The sequence below is a fragment of the Xenopus tropicalis genome, chromosome 6, assembly GCF_000004195.4.
Source record: "Xenopus tropicalis strain Nigerian chromosome 6, UCB_Xtro_10.0, whole genome shotgun sequence".
Classification (NCBI taxonomy): domain Eukaryota; kingdom Metazoa; phylum Chordata; class Amphibia; order Anura; family Pipidae; genus Xenopus; species Xenopus tropicalis.
In genome coordinates, this window is record NC_030682.2 from 721,941 (window position 1) to 744,060 (window position 22,120).

Genomic DNA, 22,120 nt, shown 5'->3' on the forward strand with positions numbered 1-22,120 from the left:
TCTTTCCCATAAGGAGCTTTACTCCTGTCTCCTCCCCTGATAGTCCCCTTCTCATGTCTTGTTCAATAAAACCACCCTATTCATATCTTGTTCTCTGTTGAATGGAGGATGCCTCCCTTCCTATAATATCTTACCTGTCTAACTAAGGGTTTCTTTTTCTCTGGGACCTCCAGGTGACATCGGGGGCCAGATGGGGCTATTTATTGGTGCCAGTATCCTCACAATCCTGGAAATCTTTGATTATCTCTATGAGGTGAGAATCTGCCCCCTACTGTCACAGTTCTGCTTGAAGGCACCGGTGGTCAGAGGAGTAAAATAGGTAGATTTCTGTGTTTTTGACGGAACAGGCACCATACTAAAGCCTTACACTGGAGAGTAGATGAAATGGTGTCAGGTCCGAGTAGAACTAGAGGTGGCAGAACCCTTTCAAATCATCTTCGTGAAATGGAACAGAAATGCTTAGTACCAGTCCTTAGTATGAGACAGACTGATTCCACCCATTGAAGCTTTTAGCCCCCCCCCCCCCCAGGCTTTGCTTAGTGAACAACTGGTGTTCTAGAATGTACCCCAATAACTGGGAAGCACTGAGACAGAACTAACTGGGGAACCTCTACGTCTTGTTTAAGGTTTTCCGAGATAAACTACGTGGATATAACCAGAGGCGAACAGGAACTCAGAGACGAGAAAGTGACAGCACAGTAAGTAATAGACCTAACAGAGTCAAGAAGTAATAATGGCGAGGGCGGAGGTATGGGTTAGTACCTTAAATATAGATGAGAGACAGGAGGAAGGTAATAATTAGTACTGTGAGTAGATAAGAGGGATGTGATAGAGCTAAGTAGATATAGGTAAGTAGATACAGGTAAGTAGATAGGTAAGTGGCTATAGGTAAGTAGATATAGGAAGTAGATATAGGTAAGAATATGTAGGTAAGTAGATAAAGGTAAGTAGATATAGGTAAGTAGATAGATAAGTAGATGTAGGTAAGTAGATAAAGGTAAGTCAATATATGTAAGTGGCTATAGGTAAGTAGATATAGGTAAGTAGATCAAGGTAAGTAGATATAGGTAAGTATATGTAGGTAAGTAGATGTAGGTAAGTAGATATAGGTAAGTAGATATAGGTAAGTAGATGTAGGTAAGTAGATATAGGTATGTAGATGTAGGTAAGTAGATATGGGTAAGTAGATAGGTAAGTAGTAGGACTGTAAGAGTGTAATACATAATAGAGTGGTACATTTCCAGGATAGTTGTGGGATGAACCTCCTTACGCCTCCCACTCAGTGCTGAGAACCTAGGTATGAGGACAAGGTGGGCTCAGATAAGGGGTAGCATAGGTGCCAACTAGTAGGTTCTGCAGGTCAGCTTTCTGGAACCCTTGGAATCAGGAAGCATTGGGGCAGGCAGCAATCAGGCAACTAGGTTCAATGATAAATGTAGTTCAAGTCAAACCAAAAAGTCAGCAGACGGGAAAGGAACGGAATGTTAAAAACCAGAGCCAAAGGTCAAGTGAGGAATCACAGTAACATATATACTTAGTGTCAGACGGGGAGAATGATCAGCTGGCACTGAGCGCGGGCCCTGGGGCATCTGTTGTCCTGCAGGGCCTGCTCATGCCCCATAGTGCCAACACCTGAATGTGACCACATCATAGTGCCCACACTGATACTCCAAAGTAAGTTGAGCATTTGTTGTGAACATTTTTTGAGCAGCAGTGCAGGACCCCCCCCCCCCAAATGCGTAGCCTCCGGATCGAGGTTGGTTCTTCTAGTTCTCCCGGGTGAGCTCAGAGAAAGATTTCTCCAAGCTTTGTTTCTTCTAGTTCTCCCGGGTGAGATCTGAGGAAGATTTCTCCAAGCTTTCTTTCTTCTAGTTCTCCCGGGTGAGCTCTGAGGAAGATTTCTCCAAGCTTTCTTTCTTCTAGTTCTCCTGGGTGAGCTCTGAGGAAGATTTCTCCAAGCTTTCTTTCTTCTAGTTCTCCTGGGTGAGCTCTGAGGAAGATTTCTCCAAGCTTTCTTTCTTCTAGTTCTCCCGGGTGAGATCTGAGAAAGATTTCTCCAAGCTTTGTTTCTTCTAGTTCTCCCGGGTGAGATCTGAGAAAGATTTCTCCAAGCTTTCTTTCTTCTAGTTCTCCCGGGTGAGCTCTGAGAAAGATTTCTCCAAGCTTTCTTTCTTCTAGTTCTCCCGGGTGAGCTCTGAGAAAGATTTCTCCAAGCTTTCTTTCTTCTAGTTCTCCCGGGTGAGCTCTGAGAAAGATTTCTCCAAGCTTTCTTTCTTCTAGTTCTCCCGGGTGAGCTCTGAGAAAGATTTCTCCAAGCTTTCTTTCTTCTAGTTCTCCCGGGTGAGATCTGAGAAAGATTTCTCCAAGCTTTCTTTCTTCTAGTTCTCCTGGGTGAGCTCTGAGGAAGATTTCTCCAAGCTTTCTTTCTTCTAGTTCTCCCGGGTGACCTCTGAGGAAGATTTCTCCAAGCTTTCTTTCTTCTAGTTCTCCCAGGTGAGCTCTGAGGAAGATTTCTCCAAGCTTTCTTTCTTCTAGTTCTCTCGGGTGATCTCTGAGAAAGATTTCTCCAAGCTTTCTTTCTTCTAGTTCTCCCGGGTGAGATCTGAGAAAGATTTCTCCAAGCTTTCTTTCTTCTAGTTCTCCCGGGTGAGATCTGAGAAAGATTTCTCCAAGCTTTCTTTCTTCTAGTTCTCCCGGGTGAGCTCTGAGAAAGATTTCTCCAAGCTTTCTTTCTTCTAGTTCTCCCGGGTGAGCTCTGAGGAAGATTTCTCCAAGCTTTCTTTCTTCTAGTTCTCCCAGGTGAGCTCTGAGGAAGATTTCTCTAAGCTTTCTTTCTTCTAGTTCTCTCGGGTGATCTCTGAGAAAGATTTCTCCAAGCTTTCTTTCTTCTAGTTCTCCCGGGTGAGATCTGAGAAAGATTTCTCCAAGCTTTCTTTCTTCTAGTTCTCCCGGGTGAACTCTGAGGAAGATTTCTCCAAGCTTTCTTTCTTCTAGTTCTCCTGGGTGATCTCTGAGAAAGATTTCTCCAAGCTTTGTTTCTTCTAGTTCTCCCGGGTGAACTCTGAGGAAGATTTCTCCAAGCTTTCTTTCTTCTAGTTCTCCCGGGTGAGATCTGAGAAAGATTTCTCCAAGCTTTCTTTCTTCTAGTTCTCCTGGGTGATCTCTGAGAAAGATTTCTCCAAGCTTTCTTTCTTCTAGTTCTCCTGGGTGATCTCTGAGAAAGATTTCTCCAAGCTTTCTTTCTTCTAGTTCTCCCGGGTGATCTCTGTGAAAGATTTCTCCAAGTTTAGGAGCATTCATATCAACTCCATTCATATGGATAGACCTTTCACTGGACCTCAAGTTCTTCATGATGAAAAAAAAACAACCTTGCACTGCAGGTACTAATGTCTCCTTAGAACAATTAGGAGGAATCTATGGATGAAGACCAACATTAGCAAAGAATAGAGTTTGCTTGATGAATGAACAGAATCATATTCAGGCAAAGTCTATTCCATTTCATCTGTTCTCCATGTATTTCTTTAATAAAAGCTGTAGTTCCTGCAGATGGAATACTGAAAATGGACCATGTTAGACAGTCAGCCACCACCAAAATAGTATTTCATATTTGGACAGAGGTAATTCAGCAATAAAGTCTAAGGAGACTAAGTCCCAAAGTCTATCATGTGCTGAGATGGGGTGAAGTCAACCCAGCAGCTTAGAGTGCGAATCCTCCGAGGATCCTGGGGCCAAATAGTGACCTCTACAAGGGCCTCTAAACCAAGAGTCCTACGTATCCCCATTGACCAGTTAATAGATGATCATGAATTGGTCACAGAGAACATCCAGCCAGAGAGATCCAGGCACAAACAGGCCCGGATTTGTGGAAAGGCCACAAAGGCCCGGGCCTAGGGCGGCACAAGTTTAGGGGCGGCATGCCGCCCCGCCGCAACAGTTTTTTAAAATTTGGCTCCCATACGGAGCAGTCGGGACCTCTCCCCACTGCTCCGTATGGGAGTTTAAATGTGCGTACGGGGGCGGGGGCGGCCTCGGGGCGCCGGCAAGTTAAATCCGCCCTGGGCACAAACATCTTGTCTTTGATAAATAAAAGAGTGTGTCTGTTTTGAAGATCATGGGAAGGCGTTCAGGACAAAGCGAGACCAACCCAGTAACAAACGTTCAGGGCAGAATGTTATCAGACTGGGCCTCATTATGAAAGAGCAGCTGCCCCAGAGACTGGGGAGGTCTGAGACGCCTGATGGTGGGAAAGTACTTGGTTTCCATGCTCAAAAGAGATGACAATGGGATAAGCGTAACTCTGGGAATCATGTGGCACTTCCCTAATGGAGCTTTAATTCCCAAAAGTTCTCTGTCAGAGACATCACCATTCTTTTCTAAAGAAGAGTCAGGATGTTTAGGACTTGGTGCAAATGTAAAATGTTCCTTTCATTTGTCAAAAGTCCCTTGGGCTGGAAAGGACTGGTAAATCAGTAATGGGAGCAATTAGAAATCTTCTTTAAAAGTTTACAAGCCAAGCAAACCATTGGAAAGCCTTTCCATTAACCAGATTTGGGCAGTCTGGACACCAGAGACTTTCCTAGGGTCCATATGAACCCCATCCCTTGAAATTGTGAAACCTGAAAATTCTATGCTGGTTTTATCAAACTGACATTTGATAAATGTCAATTAAACAGAGAGTGAGAGTGAAGCCCATAGTGAAGGCCATAGTGAAGCCCATAGTGAAGGCCATAATGAAGGCCATAGTGAAGCCCATAATGAAGCCCATAGTGAAGGCCATAGTGAAGCCCATAGTGAAGCCCATAGTGAAGGCCATAGTGAAGCCCATAGTGAAGGCCATAGTGTAGCCCATAGTGAAGGCCATAGTGAAGCCCATAATGAAGCTCACAGTGAAGGCCATAGTGAAGCCCATAGTGAAGCCCATAGTGAAGCCCATAGTGAAGGTCATAGTGAAGCCCATAGTGAAGGCCATAATGAAGGCCATAGTGAAGCCCATAATGAAGCCCATAGTGAAGCCCATAGTGAAGGCCATAGTGAAGGCTATAGTGAAGCGCGTAATGAAGCCCATAGTGATGGCCATAGTGAAGCCCATAGTGTAGCCCATAGTGAAGGCCATAGTGAAGCCCATAGTGAAGGCCATAGTGAAGCCCATAATAAAGCCCCTAGTGAAGGCCATAGTGAAGGCCATAGTGAAGCCCATAGTAAAGCACATAGTAAAGGCCATAGTAAAGGCCATAGTGAAGGCCATCGTTAAGCCCATAGTGAAACCTATAATGAAGCCCATAGTGAAGCCCATAGTAAAGGCCACAGTGAAGCCCATAGTGAAGCCCATAGTAAAGGCCATAGTAAAGGCCATAATGAAGCCCATAGTGAAGCCCATAATGAAGCCCATAGTGAAGCCCATAGTGAAGGCCATCGTGAAGCCCATAGTGAAGCCCATAGTGAAGCCCATAATGAAGCCCATAGTGAAGCCCATAGTGAAGCCCATAGTGAAGGCCACAGTGAAGCCCATAGAGAACGTTCCTCGTATGAATCTCATGGTTCTCTTTGAAAGACTAATTATATCATTCACACAGACAATTTCAAGAATGGCTCTAAAATGTCATTGACAAAATGTTAAAGGAGACATATCCTATAAAAATTAAGAATGTACCAGGGAATTATACTCCTCTAGATATAGAAGGATTGTGCTTGAAAAGTTGTGTTTCTGACTGATTTATTGAGAAATTCCACAAAAACCCCACTAGCCCCGCCCATCTGTGCCACTTCCTGCTGGCTGAATTCTCTAGATGAGCTGGGGAGCCGGCGGCCCTCCGTACCCTGCACTGTAGGATAGGAACCAATCAGCAGCTAGGCTGACCTGATAGGGAACTGAAGCCTGTCTGTGCTTGTGTGAGTGCAGGATTGTGATTGGCTCTCCCCCTCCTACTGTGCTTTTGGCAGGGACCGTTAGGACACGCCCACCCCTCATGTGAAACCCAGACAGGGACCTGAGAGGATCTATAGGGAGCCCCAATAAAGGGGCCATTGTTACAGATAGGGTTAATGTTTAGCCCAAAGGGAAACCAGCACCGGATATTATTCATAATTGCCTACAGGGTTAGGGGTTTTCACTTTATCCAATATGTCTCCTTTAAAAGGTATCAGGGGCATTACCCAACCCACAAGGTACCCGAAAGTCCACAGTGAGATTGGAAAGCCCTCTTTGATCCCCTTAGATCACCTTAGATCTCAGATTCACTTGTCTATAATCTATGCAAGAACATAGGGAGTGATTATTGGTTTCTACTAAAACAATACCAGCAGAAAAGTCCATGAGCAAAGGAAACCCTTTTTGAGGTTCTTAGCAATACGCCTTAAAATGGCAAGTTCAGGTTTTCATAGGGGGCAAATTAAGGTGGATCAGTAGGACTGTCAGATACAGCGTGGGAGAACTTTATCTGCCCCCTTCTTGTTCCATCAGGGAATTCATGAAGGCAAGCATGGGAAGCTAATAGATGTGGGTCAGCAGCAGAGAGCAGAGCCAATGTAACGGGAACTTCTGAATGAGGGGTGGGTGTTAGTACTATAGGTGTAGAGCAATGTAGTAGTATTTATGTGCAGTGGGGATAAGGGGATGGGGTAAGAGCAATGTAGTAGTATTTTATGTGCAGTGGGGATAAGGGGGATGGGGTAAGAGCAATGTAGTAGTATTCACATGCAGTGGGGATAAGGGGGATGGGGTAAGAGCAACGTAGTAGTATTTACGTGCATTGGGGATAAGGGGATGGAGTAAGAGCAATGTAGTAGTATTTATGTGCAGTGGGGATAAGGGGATGGAGTAAGAGCAATGTAGTAGTATTTTATGTGCAGTGGGGATAAGGGGGATGGGGTAAGAGCAATGTAGTAGTATTCACATGCAGTGGGGATAAGGGGATGGGGTAAGAGCAATGTAGTAGTATTCACGTACAGTGGGGATAAGGGGATGGGGTAAGAGCAATGTAGTAGTATTTACGTGCATTGGGGATAAGGGGATGGAGTAAGAGCAATGTAGTAGTATTTTACATGCAGTGGGGATAAGGGGGATGGGGTAAGAGCAACGTAGTAGTATTTACGTGCATTGGGGATAAGGGGATGGAGTAAGAGCAATGTAGTAGTATTTATGTGCAGTGGGGATAAGGGGATGGAGTAAGAGCAATGTAGTAGTATTTTACATGCAGTGGGGATAAGGGGATGGGGTAAGAGCAATGTAGTAGTATTTTACGTGCAGTGGGGATTAAGGGGGATGGGGTAAGAGCAATGTAGTAGTATTTCACGTGCAGTGGGGATAAGGGGGATGGGGTAAGAGCAATATAGTAGTATTTTATGCGCAGTGGGGATAAGGGGGATGGAGTAAGAGCAATGTAGTAGTATTTTACATGCAGTGGGGATAAGGGGATGGGGTAAGAGCAATGTAGTAGTATTTATGTGCAGTGGGGATAAGGGGATGGAGTAAGAGCAAGGTAGTAGTATTTATGTGCAGTAGAGATAAGGGGGATGGGGTAAGAGCAACGTAGTAGTATTTTACGTGCAGTGGGGATAAGGGGATGGGGTAAGAGCAATGTAGTAGTATTTTACGTGCAGTGGGGATAAGGTGGATGGGGTAAGAGCAATGTAGTAGTATTTTACGTACAGTGGGGATAAGGGGGGTGGGGTAAGAGCAATGTAGTAGTATTTCACGTGCAGTGGGGATAAGGGGATGGGGTAAGAGCAATGTAGTAGTATTTTACGTGCAGTGGGGATTAAGGGGGATGGGGTAAGAGCAATGTAGTAGTATTTTACATGCAGTGGGGATAAGGGGGATGGAGTAAGAGCAATGTAGTAGTATTTTACATGCAGTGGGGATAAGGGGGGTGGGGTAAGAGCAATGTAGTAGTATTTCACGTGCAGTGGGGATAAGGGGGATGGGGTAAGAGCAATGTAGTAGTATTTTACGTGCAGTGGGGATAAGGGGGATGGGGTAAGAGCAATGTAGTAGTATTTTACATACAGCGGGGATAAGGGGGATGGGGTAAGAGCAATGTAGTAGTATTTTACATGCAGTGGGGATAAGGGGGATGGAGTAAGAGCAATGTAATAGTATTTTACGTGCAGTGGGGATAAGGGGGATGGAGTAAGAGCAATGTAGTAGTATTTTACATGCAGTGGGGATAAGGGGGATGGAGTAAGAGCAATGTAGTAGTATTTTACGTGCAGTGGGGATAAGGGGGATGGGGTAAGAGCAATATAGTAGTATTTAGGTGCAGTGGGGATAAGGGGGATGGGGTAAGAGCAATGTAGTAGTATTTTACGTGCAGTGGGGATAAGGGGGATGGAGTAAGAGCAATGTAGTAGTATTTTACGTGCAGTGGGGATAAGGGGGATGGAGTAAGAGCAATGTAGTAGTATTTTACGTGCAGTGGGGATAAGGGGGATGGAGTAAGAGCAATGTAGTAGTATTCACATGCAGTGAGGATAAGGGGGATGGGGTAAGAGCAATGTAGTAGTATTTATGTGCAGTGGGGATAAGGGGATGGGGTAAGAGCAATGTAGTAGTATTTTACGTGCAGTGGGGATAAGGGAATGGGGTAAGAGCAATGTAGTAGTATTTTACGTACAGTGGGGATAAGGGGATGGGGTAAGAGCAATGTAGTAGTATTTATGTGCAGTAGAGATAAGGGGGATGGGGTAAGAGCAACGTAGTAGTATTTTACATGCAGTGGGGATAAGGGGGATGGAGTAAGAGCAAGGTAGTAGCATTGTATGTGCAGTGGGGATAAGGGAATGGTGTAAGAGCAATGTAGTAGTATTTTACGTGCAGTGGCGATAAGGGGATGGAGTAAGAGCAATGTAGTAGTATTTTATATGCAGTGGCGATAAGGGGATGGAGTAAGAGCAATGTAGTAGTATTTTACATGCAGTGGCGATAAGGGGATGGAGTAAGAGCAATGTAGGAGTATTTTACATGCAGTGGGGATAAGGGGGATGGGGTAAGAGCAATGTAGTAGTATTTATGTGCATTGGGGATAAGGGGGATGGAGTAAGAGCAACGTAGTAGTATTTTACGTGCAGTGGAGATAAGGGGGATTGGGTAAGAGCAACGTTGTAGTATTTTACATGCAGTGGAGATAAGGGGGATGGAGTAAGAGCAAGGTAGTAGCATTGTATGTGCAGTGGGGATAAGGGAATGGAGTAAGAGCAATGTAGTAGTATTTTACATGCAGTGGGGATAAGGGGGATGGGGTAAGAGCAATGTAGTAGTATTTTACGTGCAGTGGAGATAAGGGGGATGGGGTAAGTTTAACGTAGTAGTATTTTACATGCAGTGGGGATAAGGGGGATGGGGTAAGAGCAATGTAATAGTATTTATGTGCAGTGGGGATAAGGGGGATGGGGTAAGAGCAACTTAGTAGTATTTTATGTGCAGTGGGGATGAGGGGGATGGGGTAAGAGCAATGTAGTAGTATTTTACGTGCAGTGGAGATAAGGGGGATGGGGTAAGAGCAACATAGTAGTATTTTATGTGCAGTGGGGATGAGGGGGATGGGGTAAGAGCAATGTAGTAGTATTTTACATGCAGTGGGGATAAGGGGGATGGGGTAAGAGCAATGTAGTAGTATTTTACATGCAGTGGGGATAAGGGGGATGGGGTAAGAGCAACGTGGTAATATTTTACGTGCAGTGGGGATAAGGGGGATGGAGTAAGAGCAATGTAGTAGTATTTTACGTGCAGTGGGGATAAGGGGGATGGGGTAAGAGCAATGTAGTAGTATTTTACGTGCAGTGGGGATAAGGGGATGGGGTAAGAGCAACGTAGTAGTATTTTACGTGCAGTGGGGATAAGGGGGATGGGGTAAGAGCAATGTAGTAGTATTTTACGTGCAGTGGAGATAAGGGGATGGAGTAAGAGCAATGTAGTAGTATTCACATGCAGTGAGGATAAGGGGGATGGGGTAAGAGCAATGTAGTAGTATTTTACGTGCAGTGGGGATAAGGGGGATGGGGTAAGAGCAATGTAGTAGTATTTTACGTGCAGTGAAGATAAGGGGGATGGGGTAAGAGCAACGTTGTAGTATTTTACATGCAGTGGGGATAAGGGAATGGAGTAAGAGCAATGTAGTAGTATTTTACGTGCAGTGGCGATAAGGGGATGGAGTAAGAGCAATGTAGTAGTATTTTACGTGCAGTGAAGATAAGGGGGATGGGGTAAGAGCAATGTAGTAGTATTTTACATGCAGTGGGGATAAGGGGGATGGAGTAAGAGCAAGGTAGTAGCATTGTATGTGCAGTGGGGATAAGGGAATGGAGTAAGAGCAATGTAGTAGTATTTTACGTGCAGTGGCGATAAGGGGATGGAGTAAGAGCAATGTAGTAGTATTTTACATGCAGTGGCGATAAGGGGATGGAGTACGAGCAATATAGTAGTATTTTACATGCAGTGGCGATAAGGGGATGGAGTACGAGCAATGTAGTAGTATTTTACATGCAGCGGGGATAAGGGGGATTGAGTAAGAGCAATGTAGTAGTATTTTACATGCAGTGGGGATAAGGGAATGGAGTAAGAGTAATGTAGTAGTATTTTACATGCAGTGGGGATAAGGGGGATGGAGTAAGAGCAAGGTAGTAGTATTTTACGTGCAGTGGGGATAAGGGAATGGAGTAAGAGTAATGTAGTAGTATTTTACATGCAGTGGGGATAAGGGGGATGGGGTAAGAGTAGCATAGTAGTATTGTATGTGCAGTGGGGATAAGGGGATGGGGTAAGAGCAATGTAGTAGTATTTTACATGCAGTGGGGATAAGGGAATGGAGTAAGAGTAATGTAGTAGTATTTTATGTGCAGTGGGGATAAGGGGGATGGAGTAAGAGTAATGTAGTAGTATTTTACATGCAGTGGGGATAAGGGGGATGGAGTAAGAGCAAGGTAGTAGTATTTTACGTGCAGTGGGGATAAGGGAATGGAGTAAGAGTAATGTAGTAGTATTTTACATGCAGTGGGGATAAGGGGGATGGGGTAAGAGTAGCATAGTAGTATTTTATGTGCAGTGGGGATAAGGGGGATGGGGTAAGAGCAACGTAGTAGTATTTTACATGCAGTGGGGATAAGGTGGATGGGGTAAGAGCAATGTAATAGTATTTATGTGCAGTGGGGATAAGGGGGATGGGGTAAGAGCAATGTAGTAGTATTTTACATGCAGTGGGGATAAGGGGGATGGGGTAAGAGCAATGTAGAAGTATTTTACATGCAGTGGGGATAAGGGGGATGGGGTAAGAGCAATGTAGTAGTATTTTACATGCAGTGGGGATAAGGGAATGGAGTAAGAGCAATGTAGTAGTATTTTACGTGCAGTGGCGATAAGGGGATGGAGTAAGAGCAATGTAGTAGTATTTTACGTGCAGTGAAGATAAGGGGGATGGAGTAAGAGCAAGGTAGTAGCATTGTATGTGCAGTGGGGATAAGGGAATGGAGTAAGAGCAATGTAGTAGTATTTTACATGCAGTGGCGATAAGGGGATGGAGTACGAGCAATGTAGTAGTATTTTACATGCAGCGGGGATAAGGGGGATTGAGTAAGAGCAATGTAGTAGTATTTTACATGCAGTGGGGATAAGGGAATGGAGTAAGAGTAATGTAGTAGTATTTTACATGCAGTGGGGATAAGGGGGATGGAGTAAGAGCAAGGTAGTAGTATTTTACGTGCAGTGGGGATAAGGGAATGGAGTAAGAGTAATGTAGTAGTATTTTACATGCAGTGGGGATAAGGGGGATGGGGTAAGAGTAGCATAGTAGTATTGTATGTGCAGTGGGGATAAGGGGATGGGGTAAGAGCAATGTAGTAGTATTTTACATGCAGTGGGGATAAGGGAATGGAGTAAGAGTAATGTAGTAGTATTTTATGTGCAGTGGGGATAAGGGGGATGGAGTAAGAGTAATGTAGTAGTATTTTACATGCAGTGGGGATAAGGGGGATGGAGTAAGAGCAAGGTAGTAGTATTTTACGTGCAGTGGGGATAAGGGAATGGAGTAAGAGTAATGTAGTAGTATTTTACATGCAGTGGGGATAAGGGGGATGGGGTAAGAGTAGCATAGTAGTATTTTATGTGCAGTGGGGATAAGGGGGATGGGGTAAGAGCAACGTAGTAGTATTTTACATGCAGTGGGGATAAGGTGGATGGGGTAAGAGCAATGTAATAGTATTTATGTGCAGTGGGGATAAGGGGGATGGGGTAAGAGCAATGTAGAAGTATTTTACATGCAGTGGGGATAAGGGGGATGGGGTAAGAGCAATGTAGTAGTATTTTACATGCAGTGGGGATAAGGGAATGGAGTAAGAGCAATGTAGTAGTATTTTACGTGCAGTGGCGATAAGGGGATGGAGTAAGAGCAATGTAGTAGTATTTTACGTGCAGTGAAGATAAGGGGGATGGAGTAAGAGCAAGGTAGTAGCATTGTATGTGCAGTGGGGATAAGGGAATGGAGTAAGAGCAATGTAGTAGTATTTTACGTGCAGTGGCGATAAGGGGATGGAGTAAGAGCAATGTAGTAGTATTTTACATGCAGTGGCGATAAGGGGATGGAGTACGAGCAATGTAGTAGTATTTTACATGCAGCGGGGATAAGGGGGATTGAGTAAGAGCAATGTAGTAGTATTTTACATGCAGTGGGGATAAGGGAATGGAGTAAGAGTAATGTAGTAGTATTTTACATGCAGTGGGGATAAGGGGGATGGAGTAAGAGCAAGGTAGTAGTATTTTACGTGCAGTGGGGATAAGGGAATGGAGTAAGAGTAATGTAGTAGTATTTTACATGCAGTGGGGATAAGGGGGATGGGGTAAGAGTAGCATAGTAGTATTTTATGTGCAGTGGGGATAAGGGGATGGGGTAAGAGCAATGTAGTAGTATTTTACATGCAGTGGGGATAAGGGAATGGAGTAAGAGTAATGTAGTAGTATTTTACATGCAGTGGGGATAAGGGGGATGGAGTAAGAGCAAGGTAGTAGTATTTTACGTGCAGTGGGGATAAGGGAATGGAGTAAGAGTAATGTAGTAGTATTTTACATGCAGTGGGGATAAGGGGGATGGGGTAAGAGTAGCATAGTAGTATTTTATGTGCAGTGGGGATAAGGGGATGGGGTAAGAGCAATGTAGTAGTATTTTACATGCAGTGGGGATAAGGGGGATGGGGTAAGAGCAATGTAATAGTATTTATGTGCAGTGGGGATAAGGGGGATGGGGTAAGAGCAATGTAGTAGTATTTTACATGCAGTGGGGATAAGGGGGATGGGGTAAGAGCAATGTAGAAGTATTTTACATGCAGTGGGGATAAGGGGGATGGGGTAAGAGCAATGTAGTAGTATTTTACATGGCAGTGGGGATAAGGGGGATGGGGTAAGAGCAATGTAATAGTATTTTACGTGCAGTGGGGATAAGGGGGATGGGGTAAGAGCAATGTAGTAGTATTTTACGTGCAGTGGGGATAAGGGGGATGGGGTAAGAGCAATGTAATAGTATTTTACGTGCAGTGGGGATAAGGGGGATGGGGTAAGAGCAATGTAGTAGTATTTTACGTGCAGTGGGGATAAGGGGGATGGGGTAAGAGCAATGTAATAGTATTTTACATGCAGTGGGGATAAGGGGGATGGAGTAAGAGCAATGTAGTAGTATTTTACGTGCAGTGGGGATAAGGGGGATGGGGTAAGAGCAATGTAATAGTATTTTACATGCAGTGGGGATAAGGGGGATGGGGTAAGAGCAATGTAGTAGTATTTTACATGCAGTGGGGATAAGGGGGATGGGGTAAGAGCAATGTAATAGTATTTTACGTGCAGTGGGGATAAGGGGGATGGGGTAAGAGCAATGTAATAGTATTTTACATGCAGTGGGGATAAGGGGGATGGGGTAAGAGCAATGTAATAGTATTTTACATGCAGTGGGGATAAGGGGGATGGGGTAAGAGCAATGTAATAGTATTTTACGTGCAGTGGGGATAAGGGGGATGGGGTAAGAGCAATGTAGTAGTATTTTACGTGCAGTGGGGATAAGGGGGATGGGGTAAGAGCAATGTAGTAGTATTTTATGTGCAGTGGGGATAAGGGGGATGGGGTAAGAGCAATGTAGTAGTATTTTACATGCAGTGGGGATAAGGGGGATGGAGTAAGAGCAAGGTAGTAGTATTTTATGTGCAGTGGGGATAAGGGAATGGAGTAAGAGTGATGTAGTAGTATTTTACATGCAGTGGGGATAAGGGGGATGGGGTAAGAGTAGCATAGTAGTATTTTATGTGCAGTGGGGATAAGGGGATGGGGTAAGAGCAATGTAGTAGTATTTATGTGCAGTGGGGATAAGGGGGATGGGGTAAGAGTAGCATAGTAGTATTTTATGTGCAGTGGGGATAAGGGGGATGGGGTAAGAGCAATGTAATAGTATTTATGTGCAGTGGGGATAAGGGGGATGGGGTAAGAGCAATGTAGTAGTATTTTACATGCAGTGGGGATAAGGGGGGATGGGGTAAGAGCAATGTAATAGTATTTTATGTGCAGTGGGGATAAGGGGGATGGGGTAAGAGCAATGTAATAGTATTTATGTGCAGTGGGGATAAGGGGGATGGGGTAAGAGCAATGTAATAGTATTTTATGTGCAGTGGGGATAAGGGGGATGGGGTAAGAGCAATGTAGTAGTATTTTACATGCAGTGGGGATAAGGGGGATGGGGTAAGAGCAATGTAATAGTATTTTACGTGCAGTGGGGATAAGGGGGATGGGGTAAGAGCAATGTAATAGTATTTTACATGCAGTGGGGATAAGGGGGATGGGGTAAGAGCAATGTAATAGTATTTATGTGCAGTGGGGATAAGGGGGATGGGGTAAGAGCAATGTAATAGTATTTTATGTGCAGTGGGGATAAGGGGGATGGGGTAAGAGCAATGTAGTAGTATTTTACATGCAGTGGGGATAAGGGGGATGGGGTAAGAGCAATGTAATAGTATTTTACGTGCAGTGGGGATAAGGGGGATGGGGTAAGAGCAATGTAGTAGTATTTTACGTGCAGTGGGGATAAGGGGGATGGGGTAAGAGCAATGTAGTAGTATTTTACGTGCAGTGGGGATAAGGGGGATGGGGTAAGAGCAATGTAGTAGTATTTTTATGTGCAGTGGGGATAAGGGGGATGGGGTAAGAGCAATGTAGTAGTATTTTACATGCAGTGGGGATAAGGGGGATGGAGTAAGAGCAAGGTAGTAGTATTTTATGTGCAGTGGGGATAAGGGAATGGAGTAAGAGTGATGTAGTAGTATTTTACATGCAGTGGGGATAAGGGGGATGGGGTAAGAGTAGCATAGTAGTATTTTATGTGCAGTGGGGATAAGGGGATGGGGTAAGAGCAATGTAGTAGTATTTTATGTGCAGTGGGGATAAGGGGGATGGGGTAAGAGCAACGTAGTAGTATTTTACATGCAGTGGGGATAAGGGGGATGGGGTAAGAGCAATGTAGTAGTATTTTACATGCAGTGGGGATAAGGGGGATGGAGTAAGAGCAAGGTAGTAGTATTTTATGTGCAGTGGGGATAAGGGAATGGAGTAAGAGTGATGTAGTAGTATTTTACATGCAGTGGGGATAAGGGGGATGGGGTAAGAGTAGCATAGTAGTATTTTATGTGCAGTGGGGATAAGGGGATGGGGTAAGAGCAATGTAGTAGTATTTTATGTGCAGTGGGGATAAGGGGGATGGGGTAAGAGCAACGTAGTAGTATTTTACATGCAGTGGGGATAAGGGGGATGGGGTAAGAGCAATGTAGTAGTATTTTACATGCAGTGGGGATAAGGGGGATGGGGTAAGAGCAATGTAGTAGTATTTTACATGCAGTGGGGATAAGGTGGATGGGGTAAGAGCAATGTAGTAGTATTTTACATGCAGTGGGGATAAGGTGGATGGGGTAAGAGCAATGTAGTAGTATTTTACATGCAGTGGGGATAAGGGGGATGGGGTAAGAGCAATGTAGTAGTATTTTACATGCAGTGGGGATAAGGGGGATGGAGTAAGAGCAATGTAGTACTATTTTACGTGCGGTGGGGATAAGGGGGATGGAGTAAGAGCAAGGTAGTAGTATTTATGTGCAGTGGGGATAAGGGGGATGGGGTAAGAGCAATGTAATAGTATTTTACATGCAGTGGGGATAAGGGGATGGGGTAAGAGCAATGTAATAGTATTTATGTGCAGTGGGGATAAGGGGGATGGGGTAAGAGCAATGTAGTAGTATTTTACATGCAGTGGGGATAAGGGGATGGGGTAAGAGCAATGTAATAGTATTTATGTGCAGTGGGGATAAGGGGGATTGGGTAAGAGCAATGTAGTAGTATTTTACATGCAGTGGGGATAAGGGGGATGGGGAAGAGCAATGTAGTAGTATTTTACATGCAGTGGGGATAAGGGGGATGGGGAAGAGCAATGTAGTAGTATTTATGTGCAGTGGGGATAAGGGGGATGGAGTAAGAGCAATGTAGTAGTATTTTACGTGCAGTGGGGATAAGGGGATGGGGTAAGAGCAATGTAGTAGTATTTATGTGCAGTGGGGATAAGGGGGATGGAGTAAGAGCAATGTAGTAGTATTTTACGTGCAGTGGGGATAAGGGGGATGGAGTAAGAGCAATGTAGTAGTATTTTACGTGCAGTGGGGATAAGGGGATGGGGTAAGAGCAATGTAGTAGTATTTTACATGCAGTGGGGATAAGGGGGGTGGGGTAAGAGCAATGTAGTAGTATTTTACATGCAGTGGGGATAAGGTGGATGGGGTAAGAGCAATGTAGTAGTATTTTACGTGCAGTGGAGATAAGGGGATGGAGTAAGAGCAATGTAGTAGTATTTTACGTGCAGTGGGGATAAGGGGATGGGGTAAGAGCAATGTAATAGTATTTATGTGCAGTGGGGATAAGGGGATGGAGTAAGAGCAATGTAGTAGTATTTTACGTGCAGTGGGGATAAGGGGGATGGCGTAAGAGCAATGTAATAGTATTTATGTGCAGTGGGGATAAGGGGGATGGAGTAAGAGCAATGTAGTAGTATTTTACGTGCAGTGGGGATAAGGGGATGGGGTAAGAGCAATGTAGTAGTATTTATTTGCAGTGGGGATAAGGGGGATGGGGTAAGAGCAATGTAGTAGTATTTATGTGCAGTGGGGATAAGGGGGATGGGGTAAGAGCAATGTAGTAGTATTTTACGTGCAGTGGGGATAAGGGGGATGGGGTAAGAGCAATGTAGTAGTATTTTACGTGCAGTGGGGATAAGGGGGATGGGGTAAGAGCAATGTAGTAGTATTTATTTGCAGTGGGGATAAGGGGGATGGGGTAAGAGCAATGTAGTAGTATTTTACGTGCAGTGGGGATAAGGGGGATGGGGTAAGAGCAATGTAGTAGTATTTTACATGCAGTGGGGATAAGGGGATGGGGTAAGAGCAATGTAGTAGTATTTTACGTGCAGTGGGGATAAGGGGGATGGGGTAAGAGCAATGTAGTAGTATTTTACGTGCAGTGGGGATAAGGGGGATGGGGTAAGAGCAATGTAGTAGTATTTTACGTGCAGTGGGGATAAGGGGGATGGGGTAAGAGCAATATAGTAGTATTTAGGTGCAGTGGGGATAAGGGGATGGGGTAAGAGCAATGTAGTAGTATTTTACATGCAGTGGGGATAAGGGGGGTGGGGTAAGAGCAATGTAGTAGTATTTTACGTACAGTGGGGATAATGGGGGTGGGGTAAGAGCAATGTAGTAGTATTTTACATGCAGTGGGGATAAGGGGGGTGGGGTAAGAGCAATGTAGTAGTATTTTACGTACAGTGGGGATAAGGGGGGTGGGGTAAGAGCAATATAGTAGTATTTAGGTGCAGTGGGGATAAGGGGGGTGGGGTAAGAGCAATGTAGTAGTATTTTACATGCAGTGGGGATAAGGGGGGTGGGGTAAGAGCAATGTAGTAGTATTTTACGTACAGTGGGGATAAGGGGGGTGGGGTAAGAGCAATGTAGTAGTATTTTACATGCAGTGGGGATAAGGGGGGTGGGGTAAGAGCAATGTAGTAGTATTTTACGTACAGTGGGGATAAGGGGGGTGGGGTAAGAGCAATGTAGTAGTATTTTACGTACAGTGGGGATAAGGGGGGTGGGGTGTAGGTAGGAGCTTGGCTGTAAGAATAAAGGGGGGGGGGGTGGCAGAGACGTAGTTACTATAGTAACAGACTGATAGTAGGAATACATAGATACCCGCCTCTGTACTTTCTCTTTCTTTCCATCCCGTTGTACTCAGTCTCCCTTACTCACTTGTCGTACCTTGTGTCTTACAGGAAAGCCCAGATGTCCCATCCAGCCCCACCCTGGGCCCCATTCCCTCCCCCAGGTACTTACTGACTAGGGACAATGGGGGGGGGGGCAGAATCTGATGGGGGAAATCCAACTAGGAGCAAAGTCATGTTTAGTGCTTGTAAGGACATGGGCGACTTTATTATTCTCTTCCCCCCTATTATTTCTTAACCCTCCCATTAATTTGTAATCATCGCCCCCCCCCCCCACTATTTTATTATACTCCTCCCCATTATTTAGTAATTCTCACCCCCACTATTTTATAAACCATTCCCCCCAATATTTCATAATACTCTTCCCTCTAATTGTATTGTATGCTTCCCCATTATATTATAATCCTGCCCCCCCTATTATTTTAATTTCCCCTACACTAGTTTATAATTCTCTCTCTATTCTCCCCCAATGTTTATAATCATCTTCACCCTATTTTTTTGCAATCCCCCTCCCATAATTCCCCGTCATTTTAGTGCATGAGTGATTTATCGAGGGTGGAGAGGAAAGGGGATCTCACCATCAGCATAGGAAGGGGTTCTTTACTGTAAGGGCAGTCAGGTTATGGGGTTCCCTACCCAGAGAGGGGGAATGAGTGATTCATTGGGGGTGGGGAGGAAAGGGGATCTCACCATCAGCATAGGAAGGGGTTCTTTACTGTAAGGGCAGTCAGGTTATGGGGTTCCCTACCCAGAGAGGGGGAATGAGTGATTCATTGGGGGTGGGGAGGAAAGGGGATCTCACCATCAGCATAGGAAGGGGTTCCTTACTGTAAGGGCAGTCAGGTTATGGGGTTCCCTACCAAGAGAGGGGGAATGAGTGATTCATTGGGGGTGGGGAGGAAAGGGGATCTCACCATCAGCATAGGAAGGGATTCCTTACTGTAAGGGCAGTCAGGTTATGGGGTTCCCTACCAAGAGAGGGGGAATGAGTGATTCATTGGGGGTGGGGAGGAAAGGGGATCTCACCATCAGCATAGGAAGGGGTTCCTTACTGTAAGGGCAGTCAGGTTATGGGGTTCCCTACCCAGAGAGGGGGAATGAGTGATACATTGGGGGTGGGGAGGAAAGGGGATCTCACCATCAGCATAGGAAGGGGTTCCTTACTGTAAGGGCAGTCAGGTTATGGGATTCCCTACCCAGAGAGGGGGAATGAGTGATACATTGGGGGTGGAGAGGAAAGGGGATCTCACCATCAGCATAGGAAGGGGGTCTTTACTGTAAGGGCAGTCAGGTTATGGGGTTCCCTACCCAGAGAGGGGGAATGAGTGATTCATTGGGGGTGGGGAGGAAAGATCTCACCATCAGCATAGGAAGGGGTTTCCTTACTGTAAGGGCAGTCAGGTTATGGGATTCCCTACCAAGAGAGGGGGAATGAGTGATACATTGGGGGGTGGGGAGGGAAGGGGATCTCACCATCAGCAATAGGAAGGGGGCTCCTTACTGTAAGGGCAGTCAGGTTATGGGATTCCCTACCAAGAGAGGGGAATGAGTGATAACATTGGGGGTGGGGAGGGAAAGGGGATCTCACCATCAGCATAGGAAGGGGTTCCTTACTGTAAGGGCAGTCAGGTTATGGGTTCCCCTACCAAGAGAGGGGGATGAGTGATTCATTGGGGGTGGGGAGGAAAGGGGATCTCACCATCAGCATAGGAAGGGGTTTCCTTACTGTAAGGGCAGTCAGGTTATGGGGTTCCTACCAAGAGAGGGGGAATGAGTTGATTCATTGGGGGTGGGGAGGAAAGGGGGATCTCACCATCAGCATAGGAAGGGGTTCCTTACTGTAAGGGCAGTCGGTATGGGTTCCCTACCCAGAGAGGGGGAATGAGTGATACATTGGGGGTGGGGAGGAAAGGAGATCTCACCATCAGCATAGGAAGGGGTCCTTACTGTAAGGGCAGTCAGGTTATGGGTTCCCTACCCAGAGAGGGGGAATGAGTGATACATTGGGGGTGGGGAGGAAAGGGGATCTCACCATCAGCATAGGAAGAGGGTCTTACTGTAAGGGCAGTCAGTTATGGGGTTCCCTACCAAGAGAGGGGGAATGAGTGATACATTGGGGGTGGGGAGGAAAGGGGATCTCACCATCAGCATAGGAAGGGGGTCCTTACTGTAAGGGCAGTCAGGTTATGGGGTTCCCTACCAAGAGAGGGGGAATGAGTGATTCATTGGGGGTGGGGAGGAAAGGGGATCTCTCTCCAGTATCACTTTCTTGCACCCCTCCTTGGTGCCATAACTGCACTGACATTGGGTGGCACTAGGGGCAGAGTTCCCCCATTCCCTGGCACTGAGGGCCCCTGCCTAACTCTTGTGTTGGAGCAGATCAGTGGGGGGGGGGGCATTGCTATTGGGGAGAGGGCAATTTAACTACCCTCAATAGAACAGCTGCAATTTCAATGTTAAAACTGGAATTTAGCTTCATAAAGTTACCAGGATATGCAGGGGTGCAGTTTTATGAGACTAAGCAGGGGTGGAGTTGTATGATGCTAAGCAGAGGAGGCGTTGCTTGAGACTAAGCAGGGGCAGAGTTGCATGAGACTAAGCAGGGGAGGAGTTGTATGAGACTAAGCAGGGGAGGAGTTGTATAAGACTAAGCAGAGGCAGAATTGTGTGAGACTAAGCAGGGGGTGGAGTTGCATGAGACTATGAAGGGATGGAGTTGTGTGAGACGAAACTGGGGAGGAGTTCCATGAGCCTAAGCAGAGGGAGGAGTTGTATGAGACTAAGCAGAGGCAGAATTGTGTGAGACTAAGCAGGGGAGGAGTTGTATGAGACTAAGCAGGGGAGGAGTTCCATGAGACTAAGCAGGGGAGGAGTTGTATGAGACTAAGCAGGGGAGGAGTTCCATGAGACTAAGCAGGGGAGGAGTTGTATGAGACTAAGCAGGGGAGGAGTTGTATGAGACTAAGCAGGGGAGGAGTTGTATGAGACTAAGCAGAGGCAATATTGTGTGAGACTAAGCAGGGGAGGAGTTGTATGAGACTAAGCAGGGGAGGAGTTCCATGAGACTAAGCAGAGGAGCAGTTGTATGAGACTAAGCAGGGGAGGAGTTGAAGGAAACTATGCAGGGGGTGGAGTTGCATGAGACTATGCAGGGATGGAGTTGTGTGAGACTAAGCAGGGGTGGAGTTGTATGAGACAAACTGGGGAGGAGTTCCGTGAGACTAAGCAGGGGAGGAGTTGTATGAGACTAAGCAGGGATGGAGTTGTGTGAGACTAAGCAGGGGGGGAGTTGTATGAGACGAAACTGGGGAGGAGTTGTATGAGACTAAGCAGGGGAGGAGTTGCATGAGACTAAGCAGGGGAGGAGTTGAATGAGACTAAGCAGGAGTGAACTTGTATGAAAGTAAGCAGGGGTGGAGTTGAATGAGACTAAGCAGGGGAGGAATTGCATGAGACTAAATGACTAAATAGAGGACAAACCAGGGGAGGAGTTACATGAGACAAAGCAGAGGTGGCGTTGCGTGAGACTAAGAAGGGGAGGAGTTGCTTTACACAAAGCGAGGGTGGAGTTGCATGAGATAAAGCAGGGGAGGAGTTGCATGAGACTAAGCAGGAGTGAACTTGTATGAAAGTAAGCAGGGGTGGAGTTGAATGAGACTAAATGACTAAATAGAGGACAAACCAGGGGAGGAGTTACATGAGACAAAGCAGAGGTGGCGTTGCGTGAGACTAAGAAGGGGAGGAGTTGCTTTACACAAAGCGAGGGTGGAGTTGCATGAGATAAAGCAGGGGAGGAGTTGCATGAGACTAAGCAGGAGTGAACTTGTATGAAAGTAAGCAGGGGAGGAGTT

At 45.6% G+C, this 22,120-nt stretch overlaps 1 protein-coding gene across 1 annotated transcript; it reads left to right on the forward strand.

Moving 5' to 3' along the window:
* Window positions 1-169: 169 nt before the first annotated feature.
* Window positions 170-18,429, forward strand: LOC116411486 (acid-sensing ion channel 3-like). The gene is made up of 3 exons (XM_031903645.1): window positions 170-253; window positions 627-698; window positions 18,321-18,429. The coding sequence occupies exons 1-3, from the start codon at window positions 191-193 to the stop codon at window positions 18,414-18,416; spliced, it is 231 nt and encodes a 76-aa protein (XP_031759505.1). The 5' UTR covers window positions 170-190; the 3' UTR covers window positions 18,417-18,429.
* The last annotated feature ends 3,691 nt before the right edge of the window (window positions 18,430-22,120 follow it).